Source organism: Solanum lycopersicum, chromosome 1 (genome assembly GCF_036512215.1).
Source record: "Solanum lycopersicum chromosome 1, SLM_r2.1".
NCBI classification, from domain to species: domain Eukaryota; kingdom Viridiplantae; phylum Streptophyta; class Magnoliopsida; order Solanales; family Solanaceae; genus Solanum; species Solanum lycopersicum.
In genome coordinates, this window is record NC_090800.1 from 93,105,662 (window position 1) to 93,128,190 (window position 22,529).

A 22,529-nucleotide genomic window follows, 5' to 3' on the forward strand; every position below is an offset into this window, starting at 1 on the left:
GATCTAACTCATTTTCTTTATTAATCTGGGTGTCTTAACACTCTTCCGCACGTTCAAATCTCAACTGGAGCGTGAACACTTCTAAATGGCAGCCCATCACTGGTGAATAGCAAATTGGGATTTGTCTGGCTCTATTACTATGTTAAATTTTAGGTCTTAGACCTAATGCACATCTCAAAAGTTATCTCATGGAGAAAGGTTTATCTAAATTCATATAAGAAGATCAAATTTCTATCCCTCTATCGATGTGAGACATGCTAACAAATACAAATTTTTTTCATTTGAAGACAAGTTATAATAAGATTATTTTGAAAGAATTTTTAGTGAGTAATTGATTATTATATTAAAAATAATACGTATCATATAACTAATTAAAAGTTACTTATTTATATACAAAAATCCCCAGAAGTGATTTATAAAAAAGTTGAAAAATGTAATTTTATTATTTTATATGCAGATAGATATATAATTCCAAATTTTGTAAACAAGTGTAGTAAAAATTACAGCAGGAAGATTCCTTTAACGTCAGACGATAATATTACACCATTATACATAGGTATAGTCGTTTCCACAAATTCATTATTATTCAATAACTTCTACATATACTGTCATTTTGCAAACGCTCTCCTCTACCGAACACTCCCACGCCATTCCCTCTCTCCCTTTCGCTTTCTGGATTTGTTTTCTTCATACATCAACACGTATTTGTGTGTGGTTTGATTGTGGATCGGGACAGTTTTTGAAATTTGTTGAGAAGAATGGGAACATTGAGGGCAATTCTGAAGAATCCAGATGATTTGTATCCATTGATAAAGCTCAAACTAGCGGCTAGACATGCGGAGAAGCAGATCCCGCCGGAGCCACATTGGGGCTTCTGTTACTTAATGCTTCAAAAGGTCTCTCGTAGTTTTGCTCTCGTCATTCAACAGCTTCCTGTCGAGCTTCGTGATGCTGTAAGTTTGTTTATTCTCTTCAGAAGAAATGTTTTCTTTGGCATTTTATGCTATACCGCTTGCGATTCGTTAAATTTCTGTTTGGTTTTCAATCTGTTTTAAATTTTTCTCTGTGTGCGCGTATATTCGTTTTGTAGAAGTTTGTATTTTTGCTTAATTAGGAAGAATTTATATTCTGCTTCTGTGAATTGATCGGAATTGATATTAATCTATTGTTATTCCTTTTGATTTGTGTTAATTTTGCTGGATAGATGTGTTAATATTACTGTTGTTTTAAATTTATTTTTTGAACTTCCATTGAACGTTGCAGGTATGCATATTCTATTTGGTCCTTCGAGCACTTGACACTGTTGGTAAGCTCAGTTACTATCATCTAAATTTGCTTGTACTTTATGAATGCTTAGGAGATATGAAACTCAGAAAGTATTATTTCTTCATTTTTTGTGCAAAATTTGGTGTAATTAATTTAATCTTCTATCTTTGAAAGAGTAGGTTGAATCGTTGATTTAGTTCATCATGCTTATCTTCTATTTCTCTTGAGAGGAACAAAAGATGACGAGAGAGGGAATAATAACTTGTTGAAAATTTCAACTGCTTATTAATTAAAAAGAGGAAAAGATGCAAGCTGTTCTTCCTTATCAAAAAAAAAAAAAAAGGAAAAGAAGCAAGTCGTTCTTCTCATACTAGTTATATTGGTATTTGATATTTAGCTTATATGATACTGAGCTGCCTACCAGCTTCCTGTTGAACTCTTCTTGGTTATAAACAAGTTCTGACCAACTTTTATTGCTTAAATACTAGTAGGAATTATCATATGCTACTTATTATTTCATTTCATTCTAGACATTCACAAGGTAGTTTTTAGGTTGTAATCTTAGCTGATTCAAGGGTTGTTGCAGTCATATTTTTGAGTAACACATGTTTTGCTTATTTTTCATATTTGGATGTTCTTATTGTGGACAGAGGATGATACCAGCATACCCACCGATGTTAAAGTACCAATTTTGATCTCTTTTCATCAGCATGTTTATGATCGCGAATGGCACTTTGCATGTAAGTCTCTGAATGCAACTTGTTGATCTCCCTAAGTTCTCAATATTGCTTCTCTCTTATTAGTAGTGTACTTTTGCAATTGAAGAATCCCAAGTTGGAATGACTTCAACTACTTTTTAGAGGTTACTAAGGAGATTATTTTGAATAAGTCAGATGGAAACCAATCAAAATATTTCACTGTCTACCCAAAAATGTTTTTCTTTTGCTGCACATATGCTGTAAGTTACCAGTGATCCAAGATTCACGTCATCTACTATTTTCTTGCACATACTGCACCAGTGACTAGCGGTCCATAATGCATTCCCTGTTCTGAAGTTGTCGTCTGTCAAAACACACTTTGCAAAAGGCCATAGGTTCCTCTTGAATTTTCTATTTACTACCATATTAGAGACACTGTCGACATGAGTCATTCAACACCAAACAATTCATAATCCTTGAAATCCTGTTAAAAGAAGCACCATTTTCTATTTACTGAATTATATATGTTGCAGCAGACCCTCTCATGAGTGTATTTGATTCTTTTTCATGGGCCAAACACATGGAAATTTGTTTTGCTTTTCTTTTTAGGTGGCTGTGAGATTTGAAATAGGGTCTCTTTCTCTCTAATATCATGTTGGTTTTATCTAAAAACTTAAATTGTTAGAGAGAGAGCACTATTGATTACATAATTATATTATGTCTCATTCTCAATAACCTTTTGATTTTTTTTTAAAATCCATACTTTAGGGGGGAAGGGGATAAAACTAAAGACCCTATCATTACTAGCTCATCATCTGTATGCTCATGGCAGGTCGTTGTGATTTGTATTGCTAGTTATACTATACACCTGTTGGTTCATGTATAAACATGGAGGAGCTTTCACATCTGATGGATTGCCAGCACTAGAACATTGAGCTGAATAAGATAATATGTGAAGTCCTAGGACATTCTAGTGGGTCCTCTAATCTAATTTTTCATTTGCTCTGGGTAAATAACCTATGTTGATTTTATTTCTTTCGATATACAAATAGTAGGATGCCGATAGGGAAATGAGCTTCAAAATCCATGTTTTAACCCTCGAATGGTTTCCGCATTATTAGTGGTTGTAATTGGCTCTTTTGTTAATTTTCTCCTGAAAATGTCTTTGACATGTTGGCCCTATGGGTGAACCTGACTCAAAGGTAGGATGCTAAGGGGAAGGGAGCAAGCTAGGAATCTTCTGAAATTCATATTACTTGTTTATACTGCACTTTCTTACACTAAATATAAGTTCTTTTCTCTTTCATTGCTTATATTGGAATTGCTTTTTCTTACTCTAATCTTTTGAAATGCACATTGCCCTCCGTACAAAGACATTCTGTCTTGGGTGGACCATGATCATTTTTTCCTGAACAACTTGAAGCATTATAGACTGATTTCCTAATCCCAATTTTAACATGTTAGGTGGTACGAAGGAGTACAAGGTTCTCATGGACCAGTTCCATCATGTTTCGACTGCTTTTCTGGAACTTGGAAAACTGTGAGTTCTTACCCAGCTTTTGTGTTTTTCTGATACTACGATTTTGCTCAATTGAGAGGTTACAATCAGCATATTTTGTAAAGACGGTTTTTTCCCCAACAACATTCAAAACTCTGGATAATGGGCGCTCTCTTCTGACCTTAAATTTTGGTATAAAATAATAGTTAAATCAGAAATAGCTCGAGTGTTCTTATGATGACAATTTAGAAGCCCCTTTATACTTGGAAACTTGTAAAGAGTTTCATGGAATAGCGAGCGTGAAGCTTTCTATCAGGGATTTTAGGATATCATTTTGGATGAAATAGATCACTGGACAGGGTTCTTGCTGTTAGAACTAGAGACTTTCTTGAGTTTTATTCTCTCATTCAAATAATTGCTTTGTGCGAATTTCCTGTTTGTGATGATTATTCCCTGGCAATTCATGTCAAATAATGACAAGTCTCACATCAATACAAGTCAATATTCAGACACGCAATAAATATAATATAGCAGTGTGTCCTCCAGAATTTGAACTCTTTTGCAAGGCTTGGAGAATTCCAAACTCAACACTCAATCCACGTGACCCTAATGTGAATCAGAAATGTTACTTATGAGCAGTGCAGTTTCCTCTTTCCTGCTCAACCCTAAAATCATATTACTTATGAAACAAAAAATGTGAACTCTGATTGTAGTCTGAATTTCGAAACGTATACACTCTGCGGGATTACACTCCACTTGTGGGATAACATTGAGTATGTTGTTTACTTCTGGGTTCCTTTTGCATGAATAGTAGGTTATAATGAAGATTATGTTCTTATATCTGTGCAGTTATCAGCAGGCAATTGAGGACATTACCATGAGGATGGGTGCAGGAATGGCAAAATTTATATGCAAGGAGGTATGCAAGATATACCAAAAAGAATAAGATCAAATTTTCTGATACTCACAAAATGCAATTTATACTTGTTTCCCTTTTTCGTTTGTATGAATTGGCTAGAATCTCAAGTTTCCCTGTTCATGCAATTCCTCGTCTTCAAGACATTGGATTTGTCCACCTCCTCAAGAGTATAAACCATGATCTCTGCTTCAGTACATTGTGATTGGTGTGGTTACTAGTGTTTATGCTATTTGAGATTAGGTGTCCTTTTCACCCATATATTCCTTGGATATTTACTGGAAAATTTTTGTTCTACGAATTTAAGCATTGTTAGCATGTATGGATACTATGATATTTGTTGAATTATTGTCGCAGTCTTTGTTTGATAAGCAAAACATGGCTATTAACAATAGAAAACAAGTATATGTTATTTGGTTGACTAGCGCTAAATCTTGTTAGGTTTTGAGAGGTAATTTGAACCTTTAAGCGCGCCTAATGTGTAGCTACTTTACCGAGTTAATAATTTTTTGCTCCAAGTTTCATTTCTAGAATGCTCTTCAATCCCTGCGTATTTCAGATTCAATAACTCTCTTCCTGCAGGTGGAAACAACTGATGATTATGACGAATACTGTCACTATGTAGCTGGGCTTGTTGGGCTAGGATTGTCAAAACTGTTCCACGCCTCTGGGAAAGAAGATCTGGCTTCAGATTCTCTCTCCAACTCCATGGGTTTATTTCTTCAGGTTTGGACCTTAACATGTGTGGCAGGCACAACTGTCATTTGTTGAGATTCTTCTTTGTTGAGGGCACTAATACTAACATATTTGCTATATATTGCAGAAAACAAACATTATCAGAGATTATTTGGAAGATATAAATGAAGTACCCAAGTGCCGTATGTTCTGGCCCCGTGAGATTTGGAGTAAATATGTTAACAAACTTGAGGTTTGAGTTCTTCATCTCCCTGGTCTTGTATGAATTTCTCATTTTGTTTTCCCTTGACATCATAGGTATCAAATTAACTTGAGTGCACAGTAGCAAGTGCTGTTGTTTGGGTCCAAGTCCAAAGATGGGTTTCATTTTATAATTTAATTGATATCTCTGTTCATTTCCCACAGGACTTGAAGTACGAGGAGAACTCGGTTAAGGCAGTGCAATGTCTCAATGACATGGTCACCAATGCATTGTCACATGTAGAAGATTGTTTGACTTACATGTTCAATTTGCATGATCCTGCCATCTTTCGATTCTGTGCCATTCCACAGGTATCCTCTTGGTTATTTTCTAGGCTTTCTACTTTCTATTTATCTATCAAGCTAAAAGCTTCCTACATGAAGATGGCACATTAGCGATCAAAAAAGAAAATAGATTGGGCACATTTCTTTAAATTTGAGCTTGTAGGCTGGGAAGAAGAATTTTTTTTACTGTTTTTGTTCCATTTGCCTTCTACAGCGTACAGAAACATTGTTTTTACACTAGTAATTTGCTAAGCATCCTTCTTTACCATACTTTTGCCTTGTGTTGTCTAATGGTATCAGGTCATGGCAATTGGGACATTAGCTATGTGCTACGACAACATTGAAGTCTTCAGAGGAGTGGTAAAAATGAGGCGTGGTAAGAACTATTTTTGTCAACATGCATTTCTTGTGACTTCATACCCGATTGAGATCTGACTGCTTGAAGTTCGGCTACTTTTTTTAATTCCCATCCTTTTGACAATAGTTATATTGTCATATGCAAAGTGACTTTCTTCCTCTAGAATTCATAATGTAATTATGGGGTTTAATCTTAAACACTGTCTACTGTATATTCATTGGTTGAATAAAATCTAACTTGCTCACCTTATTATTCATGCATCTATATGTTCTACTACATTTGCAGATTGATATTTTTTATAATAGATTGTGTTTTTTGAATATTATTGTGGCTTCAGTTTTTAATATATCTATGCTTGTTCAGCTTCTTAATGTATCCGTCTACCTATCATAATACTAACTTTTGGTTTCTTCTTTCTAGGTCTTACTGCTAAGGTCATTGACCGGACCAAGACTATGGCAGATGTATATGGTGCTTTTTTTGACTTTTCTTGTATGCTGAAATCCAAGGTGTGGAACTTATTTAATTCTGTATTATACCTAATTACCCAGTTATAATGTGATAATGTTGAATTTGTTGGGTCATTGAGGATTACGCCTTCCTTTGCTAACAATCCATGTCTTGTCTTGGAAGAAGTATATGTGCAGTGTGCCTTTGTGCTTAGTGTCTATCTGGACCCTTGCATCATGCTACGAGAAACCCTTGTGCATACAAATGGCTGTCACTCCGTAGATTTAGAAGTCCTTTTCCAGAAATACTTACTGTTGTTTGCAAATTAGTTATCCCAGTAAACTCTCTCTCTCTCTCTCTCTTTTATGTACAACTGTGTAGTTCAAGAATAGAACAAATTAGTGCACTTCTAAATGTCACATGCGCCTATTATAATACTGATATCTCTTAGCAATTGAACTGATACATCTATCATCTATTTGAACTGGTGAAACTTTTGCTCAATGGCCAATAGTAATGGGATTTCATTCGGTCTGCTATCTGTGTTCTTTTTTTTATATATATGTATCAAAGTCACCTTTTCTTCATGTAAAGACTTGCCACTAAAGCTGCCTTGCTATTGTTTTAGGTTAATAATAACGATCCAAATGCAACAAAAACTTTGAAGAGGCTTGATGCCATCCTGAAAACTTGCAGAGACTCGGGAACCTTGAACAAAAGGTTTGCACGTATCCTTGTTGCTCTCATTTTCACAATTCTGTGAATATCAACTAATGAATGTACCTATCAACAGAAAATCTTACATAATCAGGAACGAGCCTAATTACAGTCCAGTTCTGGTAAGTGTTCAATGCTCTGATTGTTTATTAATGCTTTAGATACAATATGTCTCTAGCATTAGATGTTCTCTTATTCTCTCAAATTTACTGCAGATTGTTGTCATCTTCATCATACTGGCTATTATTCTTGCACAACTTTCTGGCAGCCGGTCTTAGACCATTTGTAAGTATCTAATCATGAGAACTTGAGTAGCATGCCAATTATTTAGATGCATGCCTCGGTAGTTCAGAAATATACACTCTATGCACCTAAGCTTCTGACTTGATGTCTAATGATAAGCATGTGTCGTTATATGACCTTTTTTTAAAAATCTAGCCTTTAAACAATAAGCACAGTAATTTTCCAAATTATGATTTGTATCCTCTCTTTTCTTTTTTTTCTATTACCTGCTAATTTAAGATTGCATTGTTTTTTTGAATAAACACAAACTTTTCCTCCCAACTCAACCCAATTCGTTTTTTTAAAAGAAACCACCACTTTCCTCCTATCCTTGAACGTATTGACAACTAATTTCGGTTATGTCATTCTTCTGCCATCACAGATTTCCAATTCTAAGTGAAAAAGAACAAATTATAGAAAATGTGTATCAGAAATTTAAGGAAAAACTATGTTAAGAGTCAACATAAAGACATGGAAATTGTATCCCTTTCAGTTTTATGGTGGAGAGTGTTAACCCGGATTCTTTTGTCCTGATTTGTAGATTGGTCTACAAAAATGAAGTATGGTCAAGGAAGACAGCACAAACTCTTGGCCAATTATGTACTGCTAATTGTTATGTTTGTATTACTATGTTCATTAAGTTAATAGTTGCATCTCCAACCGGACCAGATAATTACGAAAGCCTATTTATGGCAGTTAGGTGGGTATGTATTTGTTTACAAGCTAGGAAAGCAAATTCCAAGTGTTGTAGAGACGTTTTTCCGTAATGCACATTTCATTTTAATACCATGTCCAATTTTGTGGTAAATTGACGTGTTTACAGAAAGCCGTTGTATTCGGACCAACACATTTTCAGAGGTTTCTCCAGAACTGGAAGCAAATTGCAGTTAAGTGAAAATGAAATGAAGAGTGACGCGTCTCTTAGTGGGTGCAATATCCCTTTAAAGGAAATTTTTTTTGTAAATACACGCAAGGAAAATACTTCTACTTGGTGAAGAGAACAATTCATATTTGTAGTACTCGAGGACCTTTCCTGGAACGTTACTGATATCCTTATCTTCATCGGCAGTCTGCAAATGATAATTTTCCATTTCTATTAAAGAGGACGTGGACACGGCCCAGTGGTTAATCAAGTGAAAATATGACTGAGGCTTAAAGGTTGAATAAAAACACCATGTGATTACTTCCTATCTATCTCCATAGTGAGTATAGTTAACCCATGTCAGTGGAAGGTAGCTAGTACTGGTGGAATATTGAAGTGTAGACAAGCTGATACGACTTACCTGTCATAGGGAAAATTCTTATCGCACGCGGAAGTGAATTAAGGGTTGAAATCTCTTATGGCTAGTCAACTAATAATTATCATCTCAGAAAATCATTTTTCTTCATCAAAGAAACAACATTTTGAAATGATCACTGTTATTTTATTGTCACAATAGAAATCAGCTCATGAATTGAATATACTAGGACCTAATCAAACTACAGATATGCCAGCTTAGTCCCTGTTCTTTACAGCCTTATCCTGTCCATCACTCTTCTCTGCTTTTTCGAATGAGAGTTGTTGATTGTGGAACGCCAGTAGGTTAAAAGTGTTGTCCATCACCCATGTTCTGGCCTTGTGGAGTGTGTCTCTACCTGGCTACATTTAAAAAAAAAAAAAAAGCTTATTTTTTAGTGTGTTGTGGCCAGACTATGCAGTTTGAAATGTATTGATATAGAATTCTTCAATGTTATCGAGGAGCTATCTCTTATCTGCTAACGGCAAAACAGAATTACTTGCTCACATTCTCTGAAATCCAATATAAAAAGGGAACAAATTATAAGGAGTAGCAACTTGCGAGAGGAACATATGTCACTACGATAGCTATTGCTACAAAATTAATCACAACAATTGCAATATACAACAATAATCTCCAAGTCCTTAAAAAGAAAATAAATGAGAATTTACCCACAAAATCGAATAAACCATCAAGAAAAAGAAAAATGAAAAAAAGACCCCTATAAGGAGTATTTAAGGGGACAACATAAAGATGTTACAAAAAGGCAGCAACGATTGCAAGCAGCAGAAGATACAGAAGTCTGATGGCTCCTTCAGAATAAAAGAAATCCCTGCATTTCAGAAAACTTCGGCAACTTTGCTAGCTAGGACGCGATCCCTTCTTTCAATGTAACCAAAAGGAAACCATCCTGCTCTACCCTTGCATTCACCTTCGGCCCAACCATTGTTGGAAACCTGCATAAACCAATGGAACACACTGGCTAGTAATCTATAAGAGATTTGGACAAAATCAACAATTCATAAAATATACACTGCTGCAGTTGACAGAGAATTCTAGCAGAACACAGATGTTACAGCACAGCCAACTCCGAGATAGAATATCACTCTCTCAAACATCATGAACTTCAAGAAGTCTATTAGCCGTAGAGGTTGCCAATATGCAAAATATCAGTTCAGATCAGTAGGAGTTGAATCAGAGGCTGAGGATATTCGGTAAAACACCTGTAACTAATATTAGTGGCACCTAAAAACTTCCAGAAAATTTTAGTAAATACATCATACTGCCTTTTGTTTAAAGCCATTTCTCAAGTTTAGATGAGAAATACCCATAAAATCATGACACCACCATGCAGAAGTAAATTTCGAGCAGAGCAAAATAAACTAACAAACCTTGCGAATAACGATATATTCTCCAACAGACAAATTAAGCTCTACATCAGATTCAGCTTGATATGGGTACATGACCTGTTACCAACCAAGAAAGAAGCAATATTATTGAGCACTCTACGAGTTTGGTAGATTTATTTCATCTACTTGAAATTTCAAAATACTCACTTCTCCGAGAAAGTAACCCATATTATCAGTTGATCCATTTTGTACGGGTGAAGTAGAGACACCATTTACTTCTTCATATGAGGGAGGTGGAGGCATAGTATCCAGGGGAGGAGCAGGAGCTGCTTCAATACGTTGGCGCTCTGATAACATCTGAATCATAAAACAAATTACCCTTAGTTGCTCAGTGAAGTGGGAACAAGTGGTAGTCCATCATATTAAGGAACTATTTAAACAAATAATACGTACCTCAGCTTCTAGCTGATCAAGAATTTGAAGGATTCTCTGATGGTATGACCGTTCTGATTCAACCTAATCACAAAGATGAAATGGCATTTATAATAATCAAATTTACTTTATGTGGTGTCTTTTAACAGCACATAGCTCCAGGAGGATGGTTACCATGGCAATCAATCGTTGGAGAGTCAATCTTTGCTGCTGAGCTTCAACAGCAGCCATAGCTGCTGCGGCTTCTTTTCCTAATGTATTTGTGTTTGACTTCAAGTCGTCTAGCTTTGTTTCAGCTGCTTCCAGTTTGTATGCCATGTCAGGATGACCTGTTCCTTCTCTCAGTTTAGCTTGTCGTCTGGATACTTCAACAGCCTATCTAGGTTAGTCAGAAAAGAGAACTGGCATCTAGCAAGTGCAATCAACTGCTCCAACAATTTTATTTTCATCAAAGTAACTTAAAACAACACATTACATTATGAGTACGAAAAAATTGCCACATAAATTGTTTTGGAGTCCTGCCTTAAAATTTTAAACAGTGAAGCAACTAAATACCTGTGCTTCTGCCTCTTGCCGCATTCTGTCATATCTTTGAGCTAGATGTCGAGCATCTTCCAATGGGGCTCCCATCACCATGGCCCTTAATGGTTCTGCAACCTGGAAAGACAACATCAACAGTCAAGTAGATGGCATGAAACAGATTGGCATGCTGGACAGAGAACAATTGAAGGGTCTTCACACTTGAGTCCTAAACGGTTAGACCAAAATGAAGTGTCTTTCTGAACTTTCAACATAAGTGAAGAAAAGGATACTCTCTGATCTAAAATAAATAAATAACGTTTTCTAAAGCTCATCAATCTTGGCTGCTACAAATTGAACATATAGAACCAAAATCATCAATTGATTGATGCAGCATGATTTTGAAACCTTAAAGAACATTGTTATCTAGAGAAACATATAAATCCAGTTCATCTTTGATCTAATGGGACAAAATCCAACCCCCTTTTCTTTGAACTACCCAAAGAACTTCAAGTACGACCAAGGTCAATCTCAAGAACCTACAGCCTTCCACTTGACTTCATTTATTGTAATGAGGCATAATCTTGCCCAAAACAAAAGCTTTAAACACGTTGCAGGTTCATGGAAGACTAAAAAGAGACACCACATGACAATCAGATGATACAAATAAAGACTCTCCAGCTTGGTTGTGATGTGCAGGCAATACAATGAATACCATTCTCCAAGTTTTCACTAGTCCTTTGTTAATTATATTTGACAGAGTGCTCGGCATTTTAAAGAAACTGACATTTTCTAAAATTTAAAAAAGAACCTAGTATGAATTTGTTCATATTGCTGGTCCCAAGCCTGGATAAGGAGAGGGATTGCGTTATGCTACCATGTCGCATAAAACGTGTCAATTTACAATAAACTCTCACAAAACATAGAACATTGAGTAAAAAACTACAACTATATTTCCCCTGGAAAATCACGCCATCGCCAAAACAATAGATGGCTTAGCAGAAAAATGGTCCCCAACAATAAAAAGGTGGTTACAGTACAAGAAGTACTGGTCCAAAATGATTCTGTGCCTCATTTGATGCCTGGATTAGAAGGAAAAAGGAAGCACTTAAAAAGAGCGATATCATGCACAAAACATTGAAAGGTCCCACAAGACAAGATGAATTTTAGAAGTACAGAGTATTGTTGGAGCCAATTTACTTCAATTTCCGCCTAATACCAAAGATGAACCACAAAAAATATGCATCCAAAATAAGAATTAGATAGATCTACTTGTTCCAGGGAGTGACATTATATATAATTGAGAAGGTTATAAAAATGAGACTATCTCATTAACCTGTGTTCCAAGGGCTTTCAATAGATTCCCTCGCTCCTTCTCCATCTGAGCACGAGCACGTGAAAAACCTAATGCAGCTTTTGACAATGTAGTACCACTTGTACATGTATTTTCAGCGCCATATTTCCTACTATCTTCTGACAGTTTAGTTCCTGCTGGAGAGAAGCCCATGGTGGTCAACAGATATATTAGCTTAGCTTTTGGCCTTAAAAAAACAATCAGGAAGAGATCAGAAAATGACCTATTTCAACTTGTTTAGACCCAGTAACAATATAGCCTTCAACACCACGGACAATATCCCTTTGAAAGTGCTGCATTTCAGAAGATGACAAATGTTTAGTTATTCACGCTTTAGCTCAAAGATTCTGTATATGTATCTCCAGTTAGAAAGGAGAAGAAATACAACTAGCAAAGAAAGAAGTAGTCTGTATAGGAACAAAAACTAATTATTTTGTAGGTGTAAGTATGAAATTTAGAAAATATCTAGTTTTCCTTAGAAAGCAAATATTTAAAATTAGAACAAAAAGAACTTAGATTAGGGCAGAAATGCATTTTGGAGGATTTACATAACCAATCCCAACTCATTATGAATTGAGAAGTAATTGACTGGTTGGTTAATTCGAAGTAATGCAACTAAAGCATTACAAGTATGTCTGTATGTGGCATAGTTCATCTACAATAAGATTCTTTGAATGAGAATATCAAAACTATGATTATGTTAAACTACAATCAAACAGATATACCAAGCAGCAGAAGATAAAATGTGAGATTAATTAAGAGAATACATCAACTAATATGCAAGTGAGACTCAACTTCCTAATCTCAATGTGAAGGCCTCCTACAAATCAGGGGGGAAAGGGAATATTATCAGCTAACAAGAGCAACCTTTGCAGCACGAGTGGATATGTAAAGCCTTTCGAGCTTATGATGCTGCTGCATCTCAGCTTCATCAGTCACAAGATCTGAACCATACCCCCCAGCCCCGAACTGCTTGAGAACAGCCTGAAAGGAGAGAATAGAAAATATTAAGGACTTTCAATAGCAGTAATTTGATCAATTGCAACAACTAAATACCAGAACTATTCATTACAAAGAAAATCCTAAAGAGCAAAGAATTGAGACCAGATATAGATAATTGGAGCCACAAACATGAGATCAAAGCTAAAGCTGGACAAGCTAACCTGGATCAAGAATCTATAAATGAAGGAGCTAGATAGAGGCCTTGATAAATATTGTGATGGAAATCATGGGCCACAAAATATATATAATCATAATGTAAGACTTTGAACTCAATCTTCCACGAGACTAACTGACCTCCTAAAACGTTACTTCTCGAACATTAATTTCCTAAGCTATAACTATAATACAAGAAAATATGACTCAATCTAGTACAGTTTGTGATGTTTGGACAAGAAAAATCACTTCATAAATAAATTGAAGAGCATTCAGAAGTTAGTCGCAAGATTGTCTACAAGAATTCGAGTGCCACACACCCGAACTAAAATATAACATAGGGCTTCAGGTTCAACATTTTCGATATCTAATATCTCAAAAGACTGAACAAAATTATAAGAAAGTCCAAGTGTTGTACTAATTAAAGAGTGCCTAAGGCAAGTCATAAGGATTTCATAGTGTATTCATTTCAGAACAAACAATGCATTCTCATCGTAGATGATGAGTTTATCCCCTCAAAGCATCCAAAATTACTAGATTATCAGGCCTAGCAAAAAGCAGAATTGCTCAAAATCAGGGAATTTTAGTACACATCCCATTATTTTCTCTTTGATTATTTTAACAGTATTTTTCCTTGAGCCGAGGATTATTTATAACACAAAACCGACTATAACTGGGCATTAGTTAGATATGATACTACTTTAACGGTGATAGAAAAGTAGTATATTACATCTACTTAAAATCAATCAAAATAAATTTCACAAAGTTAAAATTATCAAACACCTGATACGTAAAATCTACGGATGCACATGAATCAACAAATAACTGAACAAGGAAATAAGGATATTGAAAAGCTGAGCTAGAATACACCAGAACAAGGCACGATTCTCACAGATCAATGAGATCACTGAACAATTAAACGATAAAATTGATACAATTAGCTTACAACGGATCAATACATATACTACAGAAACATCAATAAACCTACAGAATTTACGAATTACAGAGTAACAATATGCTTATATGTAGAGAGAGGAAACCGATCGTACTTGCTGTTGGCGAGCGACCTGTTCCCTGAGCCTTGTAGCTTGCTTTCGTATCGCTTCCATTGACGAACCAAGTGAGGACCTTCAAAATCTGTAGCAATTCAGAGAGATTTGAGATTGTGCGATTAGGTCCGATTCGTCGGAGCGTGATATTCCCTTATTACGGACAGCCAATTTTCGAAATGAGAAAATTAAATTCGAATGGGGTTGTTTCAGAAAATAGGGATATATCACTTGAACAAGTTCTGTAAATTGCACTATTTCCCCTGAGGTTTTTGAAATTCAACAAGTTACTCTTCTTCTTGTTATTTTTATTTTATGTGAACCTATTTGATTCATCATTTAGCTTGAATAAGAAATATTCCTCAACCAATATATATATTTTCCAACATGCATAAAATTTGTATAAATAGAATATTTTTGAAATATATGGTCTAGTTAGTGGAGTTGAAAGTAAGTTAATTTTTTAAAAAAAAATTATAAAAAATGAAAAAGTTATCATTTGTGCATTTTGGAGCAAATAATTGCTTAAAATAAAGACAAATAAGGTTGTATGTAGTATGTATATATAATAACATGGATTGAGGCATTTAGTGAAAAAGATATCAATCCCACTAATCAAGTATCGAAAAAAAAAATAGATATAAATAAGGAATAAGCAAGTCTCATTCAATCAATTGATACGATCTTAAAAGCACAAGCAATTTATTTTATTCTTTCAATTTATTCGAACCTAGCTATATTTAAATCACAAAAATTGTTAGAACACTATTATTGTTTAAAGGGTTGTGCTCATATATAAAGTGACATAATCATTAATTTTTTACATGCAGTAGCTAGAGGAAAATTACTCATTTGTTCAAGTGGAATATTGATTTTTCTAAAATAGTGGTCAATAATGTTGCTGGCTTGCTGGGTGATAACATTTGTTGTTATCGCAACAAGTACGTCTTTAGGATATGATTTTGTTGTGATATTTGTCTAGTATATTCATTTGTTTCAAGGTGAAAAAATAATACTTTGACAAAGACAATCAAATCATAACAAATAAATAATGTTTTAGTACTATGAAAAGATCAATTAAAGGTTAGCCATGTATCCTTTATTTAAACTATCATTTGGCTATAAATTTTCAAATATTATTTGATTAAAATTTTGGGTGAATTTTTACCTTGTGTTTGATTATAGTATTTATGAAATATATTTCTCCCTTTAAAGAAATATAATTTACACTCATAAGTTTTTAAAACTATCAAAATGAACCATGTATTTGTATTACATAGCTCATGATTTTGTTACCTGAAGCCGATTGTTATCTTTCCATCAAAATCATATCCTCACTTTCATATTTACTGAATATTCTATCACTACTTTGATGTTCACGAAAAAAATCATGTAAAACAACTGCTATAGAGGGTGTTTTTGTAAAAAAAATTGATATAGAATTTGAATTATTAAAAGTTTTCAAATGATGAACTCGACCCAAATACTAATTTTTTCTAATATTTAAATTTTTGGTGTTATTTGCCAAAAATATTTGTCAATTAATAACAAATTGTATGGACAAACACTATTTATTTTAGTGCAACTTTCACATATAGCAAATATAAAATCCATATTTGTATGTTATAGCACAGTTTGAACATGCACTACATAGCAAACATATATATGTATAATTCGCTATGCATATACAATTGACGCGAATTGTATAAAACGAAGTATACAAAACGAGAAAGAGAAAGAGACTTGGATAGAGAATTGTATAAAATGAAGTGTATAAAACGGATTTACAATTACAAGTGTATAGAACGATTATATACAATTTGAATTTCTACAAAATGAGAAAGAGAGAAAGGAAAAAAAGACTTGGACAGGGAATATACAATTGAATCGAATTGTATAAAACGAGAAAGAGATAAATTATATACAATTTGAATTTGTATAGAACGAGAAAGAGAGAAAGACAAAAGAAATTGGGTAGGGGAGTATCTCTATTGTATAATTATATGTGTATAGGATGAAAATATATATATTTGCATGTGTATATACAATTTTCTCTCGCTTTATACAAATACATTTCGTTTCTATTTGTATAAGCGAGAGAGGCCAGGGCGGCGAGCGCAACTAGAGAGAGTGGCGAGCGAGATCTTGGAGAGGGGAGATAGGGAAACAAAAATATATGTATTAATACAATTCCCTCTCGCTTTATACAAATAGAAACAGATTTTATACGCTTGTGTTTATACGAAAGTGAGAGGAAGCGAGCGAGAGATGGAGTGCGAGAGGAGAGCGGCGAGCGAGAGTTTGAGGGAGAGAGGTGACTTGCTACGGGCACAATTAAATCAAAGGATGATTATAACAATTAATTTGATTTATTAATTTGCAATTATATATAATTTTTTCCTTTATTTTATTCGAGAAATTTGTAAACGGGCCTAACGAACTTCTTGGATGCAATTTCGAACCCAACTCACCCAGAATGGGCTGACTTGATATGTTACACTTACATGGACTGAATTTGACACTCTTTTAAGTCATGGATGCTGGAGCCTTGTATTTCCTTTTTGGATGAATTATAATTTAGAACGATACGTTAATTCCTAAAAATAATTACATTTGCTATCTAGACATAGGAAAATACATATACTATTTTGTATCAAAAGTCTAATATTTCTACGTACGCCATTTTTTAATATACAAAAATTTTAATGTGCGGCTATTTATGTATTATATTATTTTATTGTTTACATTTTCACACGCTAAAAATATTAAATGCTCGAAGAAAAGTTCAAATTCAAAATATTTTCAATAATTATATTTAGAAAAACATCATTTTGAATCCGTTACCTTGGTTATATCTCTACTAGAGTCACCGACAAATATGAGAAAGTTTTGCTAACAACAAAAATATAAAAGATCCAAACGTGCAACATAAGATAAGTTAATAAGTTGTTGCATAAAATGGATGGCCAACACAAACGATGAGTCTAAAAATCACACTTAGAATCTCCAATGATAATAGATTAATAAACTTCCATCTCACTAAAACTGTAGTTATTTAAAGTGAAAATACAAATAAAGTCCCACTTAGGAATTTAATGAGAAATTTTAGGATTATTAGTGCCTTTTAAAAAAATTTTAGTTATTAAAAAGAAAAACTCCCCACCCCCGTAAAAGAAAAAGTATAACAATTATTCTTCAGCATCTCTTTTAACTAGCGATGGTTTAACTAATTTATTTATTTTTATTACTACTTTTTTCTCTTTTGTACCATATTATTAATTTTTATATTTATTATTTATGGATTAAAAATAATTATATCTTGATTTTTATAAAAATAATGCACAATTACCTCTCAATCTATGTCCGAAATCTCATAGACACATTTATACTATACTAAGGTCATATTACCCCTGAACTTATTTTATTAATAATTTTCTACCCCTTTTCGGTCTACATGGCACTATCTTGTGGACTCAACTTTGGTTGACTTTTTTTCAAGTTAGTGTCACGTAGGCCAAAAAGGGGTAGAAAATTACTTATAAAATAAGTCGAGGGATAGTAAAATCTTAATATAGTATAAGTGTGTCTCTGAAATTTCGGACATTAATCGAAGGGATACTTTCCCATTTTTAAATGATAATTATTTATATTATATAATTTAATAATAACGATAAATAAAATAAATTGAAAGAATGTATGTAAGCATATATGTTACAGTTGACTTTCTAATTCTAGTACTATTATGAGAAGGATTGCATAGTGGAAGTGGAATGCCTGCCAAACACGAAAAAGGAAAAAAAGGAATAAAAACACTTATTTTTCATTTTCTTGTTATTGGATTCCTGATTACTCCTATCTTAGATGTGTACGATGTTAACATCAATCTAATCTTTTTTTTTCTTTTTTTTTCAAAGAAGAATATAACATTTGGAATTTTTCATTTGTTTCAATTTTTGATAAAGTACCAGACTTAGCTAAAAAATTTCAAAAAAAAAAAAAGAAAGAAAGAAAGAAAGGAAGTCATTAAATTCACTAATTAGCGAATATTCAAACACTAATTCATTGGGATTTTTATTTATGAAAACGAGTTTTTTTCTAAAAATATTTACTTCCTTCATTATAGTAATCCACCACCCCTCCTCATATTTTTATGTTGAATGTATAAATCTGGTTAGAAGATAAAAAAAAATTAGTTGCATGTCGAATCCAAGAAGCAATCATTTATTTTCCTAATTTCTGTAAAAAAAATTCATTTTCGTATTGAACACATCATATATATAGTTATTTTAAAATAATATTTTTGTATTTATGATTGAATACAACAGAATAATTTAAAAACTAATTTATTTCTAAAAAAATATTTTTTATAGCATCTAACACATGACCCATGGGCAAAGCCACGTGTGGTATGGGTTAATTCGAACCCCTTTGATGAAAACTATTTATTATATGTAATTAAATTTTTTTTTAAAATATATATGATAAATTTTGAATATTTTTTATTAATTTATGTGTCTGCAATAATTAAATTTAAAATTTTTTAGATAAAATTTCTGATTATACCGGTGATTACAGATGACACAAAAATTGTGTAGTATTATCTTGTATTAGTATAGCAATTGTATTGAAGTATTATTTTAGAAGTATTATTTTTCTTGTTACACATGACATGGATTCCCCACTCCCCACCACTCAATAATTTATTTTTAATGCGTATCAACTGGGAGTAGTAGTATTATATTAAAGAAAAATTGGCCAGCTGGTATTCTATCAAATTGTGGACAAGTGAGTTGTGACTAGCTAGTCAAATAAGGTTTGGTGATAATTAGGTAAAATTGATGTGAAAAATATGCGTACTAGTAGTTTTTTTTACAACGTACGTAAGCATAATAGGCCTAAAGTATTGCAGTAACATGCACTTATTAAAAATCAATATTATATCTCAATTCTAATAAGTGTAAGGTTGAATATCGAAATGAATAATAATAATAACTTAAAATAATTTAAGTCTAATCTTTTAATTCATCTATCAACTTTGCACAATTATGAACCCTAAAAACTGGTATCAATTCACTATGATTTATAGCTCGATAGTAGGCAACTGTTTGCGATACATTTATAATTAGATTAATGCTAGTCTTCGTGATTTTAAATATGTTTTCACAATTAAGTTTACAAATAAAGAAATTTTAATGTCTCTTCTATGTAATTTATAAGAGCTACACTGACTACGGGGAGAAGGGTATTACTAGACTCATATAACACTAACTTGGATATTAATATGTCACCAAAATCATAACTATGGTCTACTAAATGTCCAAGCCCATAGACATTTTATTATTTATTTTTGTGTATATTTTCAAGCTACAAATAAAAATAGTAAACCAATACATAAACGGGGCAACAACCATAAACCAATCCCCACATCATTTTACCGCCATCTCCATATTTGTCTCACACAAATATATTTACGAAAATATTGATTGTTTGGCTAAACTGGCTCATGAATACTTTAAATATCGAGTAAAATATTTTTTTTTTTATCAAAACAGAAAGAAATCTTTTTCTTTAAGTAGGAAAAAAAATTAGAGAAAAAGATAACAAATACTACATGACTGACATCTAATTGGCGGAGAAAAGACGTAGTATGCAGGCCAGACTTTGTCGTTTCCAATCGTGCTAGTTTGCGGAAGGCTTTTGACTAGAAATTTTCATAATAATAATAATAATAATAATAATAAATTATTATTATTATTTGAAACTTTCTATACTATTACACACGAAAAGGGAAGAAAAAGAAAAGGAGGAAATTAACTAAACAACTCAAATTATATGCAGGCACGTATTACTTTTATACGTAATAATAAATAGGGAAAGTTGTACACAATAGCAACCATTTAAATTAAAATAAATCCTATAGCTACTGTTTGAAACATTTGTACTCGGTAAATTTGCACAAACTTTGCCATTTGGTTCGGACCCACTCATCAAGATTTATTTTTATTCAAATTCATTCCCTATCTTTTCTCTCCCATTTTCTTTAGCTATCCCTAAAATTTCTTCCCAAATCAATTATTTTTAATTGATTGTGGCCCACCCTCTATCTTAATACAAATCTGTTAGCTATTTTTACTCTTCCAATTTCTTTCAATTTTTCCTAAAATCTCTCTCCAAATTCTATTTTTCTTAAATAATTATTTATCCTTATACAAACACAAATGTATAAAATGCGTTTGTGTTTGTAAAAAGCGAGAGGAAATTGTATAAATACATATATTTTTGGTTAGCTTTTGCCTTTCTCTCTTTCTTGTTTTATACAAATTTAAATTGTATATAGTTTCTCTCTTTTTTGTTTTATACAATTCGATTCAATTGTATATATTTTCTGCCCAAATCTCTTTTGTCTCTCTCTCTTCCTCATTTTATACAAATTCAAATTGCATATAATCGTTATATACACTTATAATTACACATACAATTCATCTTATACACTTCGTTTTATACTATTCTCTGCCCAAGTCTCTTTCTCTTTCTCGTTTTATACACTTCATTTTATACAATTCGCTTTAATTGTATATGTATAGCGAATTATACATTTATATATTTGTTATGGAGTGCAATTATGCAAACTTTGCTATAGCATACAAATATGATTTTTTCATTAAATCACGTAATAATAGAATTATACAATTGCAGTGAAATACAATTTTCTCTAGCTTTATACAACAGAAGTGTATAAAATGTGTTTCTATTTTTGTATAAAGCGAGAGAAAAACATATATCTTCTTGCTATACACTTAATATTGCAACGAAATAGGCAGTGAATTATACAGTTGTGCATTATACAATTGCAGTGAAATAGGATAGCGAATTATACAATTGCAGCGCAGTAGGCCAGCGAATTATACAATTTAGCCCAACGAATTATACGCGTGTATATGTATAACGAATTATACAGTTTTATGTTTGCTATTGAGCACAATTATGCAAAATTTGTTATAGCATACAAATATAAATTTTTTGTTTGCTACATGTTAAAGTTGCCCTAATAAATATAGTAGTATTTTTTTCCTTAATTACAAAAAAAAAAGGGTCTAATATGTTGAACACTTAAATATTCTAGAATATAGGCTCATTTAAAACGAGATGAAACTAAAGGACCACGAAAAATTGTCGTCTTCGCAAGTTCATTCTTTAATTTGGTCCTAGCTCGTTGTATAATATGGTTGACTAGCACTACTTACTACTAAACGTTTTTAATTAAATGTTGTCAACGAATAAGAGGATGGAGAGAATGAGAAATTATATATTATGGTTTAATTTGGTTGTATAATGTGAATTTTTCATGCAAACTGAGAATTAGTAGTAATGCAATATGTAAATCCCAGTAGGAGACATATAACAGGTGTGGTTTCTTCTTATCTATTTTAGTTTTTATAGATAGAGTTATTTGTTATTTATTGTTTATAAAAGGTGATAGGGCTCCTATAAAACAAGTTCAGATATGCTTAAGTTGACATGAATATCAAAGTCATAGAGAAAACGATAATTAAATTTGTGAATATACTATAATATTTCTATTATATTCATGTTACAAATTGAAGCAAATACATGATTTGATTTTTTATATGGCTACCTTACTTTCACCTTACGGATGAGAGGTCGATTTCTCACCTTTATAATTCCCTCTCTCCCAATTCTCCTTTCTCTAACACCATTTTTAATGCAGTTTTATTTAAAAGAAAAAAAACAAATGATTCACAATGAATAAATATATAGCCGGGGATTAGTGTTTAGCAACGTTATTTTTGTTACAATTACTATAATGTATAGCGTGATCATGTGGTTCGTGTTGAAAATTCAACACTTTTATTTTAGTAAAATACAAAATCATCTATTACTTAAATTTTTTGAAATGATTGTGGATAGAAAGTCTACAAATTAAAGCCGCCTCGAACTAATTTAAAGATCAAAATCAAGTTAATTTA

The 22,529-nt window shown here is 32.8% G+C and overlaps 2 protein-coding genes across 2 annotated transcripts; one reads left to right on the forward strand and one right to left on the reverse strand.

The window, feature by feature from the left end:
* The first annotated feature begins 581 nt into the window (after nt 1-581).
* On the forward strand, nt 582-8,195 carry SQS1 (squalene synthase). The gene is made up of 14 exons (NM_001247787.2): nt 582-953; nt 1,264-1,306; nt 1,917-2,006; nt 3,429-3,504; nt 4,312-4,381; nt 4,961-5,104; nt 5,202-5,306; nt 5,480-5,626; nt 5,900-5,975; nt 6,378-6,466; nt 7,036-7,127; nt 7,201-7,246; nt 7,340-7,409; nt 7,948-8,195. The coding sequence occupies exons 1-13, from the start codon at nt 759-761 to the stop codon at nt 7,400-7,402; spliced, it is 1,236 nt and encodes a 411-aa protein (NP_001234716.2). The 5' UTR covers nt 582-758; the 3' UTR covers nt 7,403-7,409; nt 7,948-8,195.
* Nucleotides 8,196-9,181: 986 nt separating this feature from the next.
* Nucleotides 9,182-14,737, reverse strand: LOC101244533 (BAR and SH3 domain-containing protein). The gene is made up of 10 exons (NM_001322987.1): nt 14,542-14,737; nt 13,205-13,321; nt 12,561-12,630; nt 12,320-12,471; nt 11,020-11,121; nt 10,639-10,839; nt 10,486-10,548; nt 10,240-10,389; nt 10,075-10,149; nt 9,182-9,639 (listed from the first exon to the last, which is right to left on the reverse strand). Exons 1-10 carry the CDS (start codon nt 14,599-14,601, stop codon nt 9,523-9,525), a joined length of 1,107 nt encoding a protein of 368 aa, NP_001309916.1. The 5' UTR covers nt 14,602-14,737; the 3' UTR covers nt 9,182-9,522.
* Nucleotides 14,738-22,529: the final 7,792 nt, after the last annotated feature.

Excerpts from the sequence above, each read along its gene's own strand:
- LOC101244533 (NM_001322987.1), bottom strand. The coding sequence starts at position 14,601 with ATGGAAGCGATACGAAAGCAAGCTACAAGGCTCAGGGAACAGGTCGCT. Across the intron at positions 10,549-10,638 it reads TCCAACGATTGATTGCCATG|GTTGAATCAGAACGGTCATA; the intron begins GTAACCATCCTC and ends CTTTGTGATTAG. Across the intron at positions 10,150-10,239 it reads TGGGTTACTTTCTCGGAGAA|GTCATGTACCCATATCAAGC; the intron begins GTGAGTATTTTG and ends GGTTGGTAACAG.
- SQS1 (NM_001247787.2), top strand. The coding sequence starts at position 759 with ATGGGAACATTGAGGGCAATTCTGAAGAATCCAGATGATTTGTATCCA. Across the intron at positions 3,505-4,311 it reads TTTCTGGAACTTGGAAAACT|TTATCAGCAGGCAATTGAGG; the intron begins GTGAGTTCTTAC and ends ATATCTGTGCAG. Across the intron at positions 5,307-5,479 it reads AATATGTTAACAAACTTGAG|GACTTGAAGTACGAGGAGAA; the intron begins GTTTGAGTTCTT and ends CATTTCCCACAG.